General features: G+C 38.8%; 1 protein-coding gene across 2 annotated transcripts in view; it reads right to left on the bottom strand.

The window, feature by feature from the left end:
• Positions 1-2,534, bottom strand: part of LOC122081355 (sucrose transport protein SUC3) — a 22,559-nt gene that overhangs the window by 15,518 nt on the left and 4,507 nt on the right. For both annotated transcript variants that reach the window (XM_042648443.1, XM_042648444.1), the window contains exons 3-7: positions 2,366-2,464; positions 2,215-2,279; positions 2,006-2,090; positions 1,859-1,892; positions 1,657-1,756 (exon numbers count right to left, since the gene is read on the bottom strand). In XM_042648443.1, coding sequence (XP_042504377.1) covers positions 1,657-1,756; positions 1,859-1,892; positions 2,006-2,090; positions 2,215-2,279; positions 2,366-2,464 — 383 coding nt within the window. The remainder of the gene's footprint in view (positions 1-1,656; positions 1,757-1,858; positions 1,893-2,005; positions 2,091-2,214; positions 2,280-2,365; positions 2,465-2,534) is intronic.

The following is a 2,534-nucleotide window of genomic DNA, read 5'->3' as shown; positions in this document are numbered from 1 at the left end:
AAAAAAAAAAAAAAAGATCCCCACATTGGGCCAATGGGATTCTGCATCAGAAAATTTCACAACATCCTCCTAAGTATACATCTCACGTAAATGGAGCCTATCTGTTGCCTTGATTCCGTACAAGAATAGGTCAGAATTCTAAATTATATGACGCCAGAAATAAACATTAAGTTGGTTTAAGTTTAATGACTCAAAGTCCAGACTGATGTAAGTAAGAGGGCCATTTGAACCAGCCCCTTAGGTTCTCTACAGGTCTAGTTTCCCTTGGTCCAGACTATCCACCGAACCAGGCCAGATTAAAACAAATCTGGTTCCTTCTCTTGGTCTATCAGTTCAGCACAGCAAGGCATATCTTCTCTTGGGTCAAGCAGCATATCTTCCTAAAGAAGATCTTCCGTTGTCCCCTCAAATTGGAAGGAAGAAGGCTCAAGAAGAAACCTCCAACAGCCCATGTTACCTTTTTGGCTTTGTCTTGGTTGACAAGTTAGTTTTATTTGTTAGGAAATGTTAGACTAGTAATAGCTTCTATTTTTATATTTTCTTCTTTTGATAAGACCTTGGTTGTCAAGTAGTTTGGTTTTAGGAAATATTAGTCTTTTAAGTCTAAGTTTCTATTTTTCAGAAGTTACCTAATTTAGGAGTCTCCTATTTGTAATTCAGTTTAAGAGCCTATATAAGAGGCATGGATCAATTGTAATGCTTTACCAATGAATGAAAAGTTATTTTGTGAGCAATGCTTCCTCCTAAACCTGAGATAGGTTTGTTTCATCAACTGGGATAGTTGAGGATGAGAGTAGACCTAGACTGAGATAGCCATCACCCACCCTCCACCCCTTTTTTTTCTTCTACAATCTCTTCTCACCCTCTACTCTTCTTTATTATCCTGTTTTCTTCGTTTATTTCTGTTATAACTGTTGAGTTGTTGAGGTTGTTGGGTTTTTTACAAATATCAAACCCACAAGTGCTGCTGTTACAGAATCTGAGAAGACCTGCGACAATCAGATCTGGAGAATTTCTGGGCAGGAATAAATCAACCATAGCTCCCCAACATTTGTCCATATTAACTCAAGCTTTTGAGGGCTTTAATCAGCACCCCAAAAGAGTCACTCGACCAAAAGAAAGGCCCCAACAGAGGTTGTTACAACTGATTCTTGAAGCAGTTCAGAAGTTCCCTAATTTTGACCCCAAGTCAAGAACCATCAGATCTCCACATCTGTGAGACATCTAAGGGTCAACTTTTGGGCATTTATTGGCCTCCCGAGGAGACTCCTCCTACCAGATGTACAGGCCCAAACGAAGCTTGTGTGTGAAGTTCTCTGAAATCTCCAGATTCCACCCTAATCCTAGTCCAGAACCAAGAACCTGTGTATCTTGGAGATCTTCATCAGAATCAGCCAAGGTTTTGGGGTTTTATTAGGCCCTATATTACCTATCTCAGATCATAAAATTAGCCTCACCAGGGCTTGGGTTTGCAAGTTACAAAGTTTCTTTTATTTGACCTAAATTCTGATTTGTATTCAGATCTGCCCATCTTGTCTAAGCTGATCTGTACTAAGTTCATGTGGAGCTTGTTTGGATAATACTATGACTGATTACCCATTGGTTATTTAGTCTTACATCACAGACAAATCACTGCTTATAAAAATAAACCTTTACCTATGCCAATTCCCACTAGCACCTGCTGAGAAGCCTAGGATATTTCCAACTGCCATCCATGAGCAAAAAATTGCGTTTGCAGAATTTCGTTGATCAGGTCCTACAATAAACACATCATCACATGTTATAAATCATCTTGAGGCAATATCAAAATTTCAAAATGTCAAAAATATTACGAGGAAATGGATGCAGAGAAAACAACCTGCGAGATCAGCCAGAAGAGCACGAGCTGGACCCTGCAAACAGAAACAAAGTCCATTTTACTATTGCCCACAATCTAAACTCTGGCTGAAGACATACTATCAAAAAATCTAGAATGAAAAGCGAGGCCTACCATTAGTAAGCTTACCTGTACAGTATTGTTAGCAAGATCCAGCAACCAAAAACCAATGACAAAGACAATAGCTGCCCTTGTTCGAGTACCTTTATATGTACTGTAATTGTAAGAAATTCAGTGAAACATAAAATCCTGGATGTACATAAACCCAATTTTTTTTTTTTTTTTTTGGTGGGGGGTGGGGTGGTGAGGGGTTAGTGGGAAAAAAACACAACATTCACCTGCAATGCTCCTTTGTATCTCCTAATAAGTATCCTATGTCCGCAGAAAACCCAATTATCATCACCTAATTATAATGCAGCACTGATAGTCATACAAAGGGAACATATAGCACCAGAGAGAGTAATCTAGAGTGAGTCACATAAAACTCACAGCAACAGAGATCATGAGAGACCCAAGAAAAATAAATGGTCTTCTTCTTCCATATTTCGAGTGGCACTTATCACTCCAAACACCAACACAAGGTTGAACCTGAACATCATCAGATGAAAATGCTATTAAGAGTTTGCTCAAATGAAAATACTGAACTAAAGATGGCTAG

Source organism: Macadamia integrifolia, chromosome 6 (assembly GCF_013358625.1).
Source record: "Macadamia integrifolia cultivar HAES 741 chromosome 6, SCU_Mint_v3, whole genome shotgun sequence".
Classification (NCBI taxonomy): domain Eukaryota; kingdom Viridiplantae; phylum Streptophyta; class Magnoliopsida; order Proteales; family Proteaceae; genus Macadamia; species Macadamia integrifolia.
Note: the sequence above shows the minus strand (reverse complement) of the source record. Positions and strands in the feature narration are given on the sequence as shown.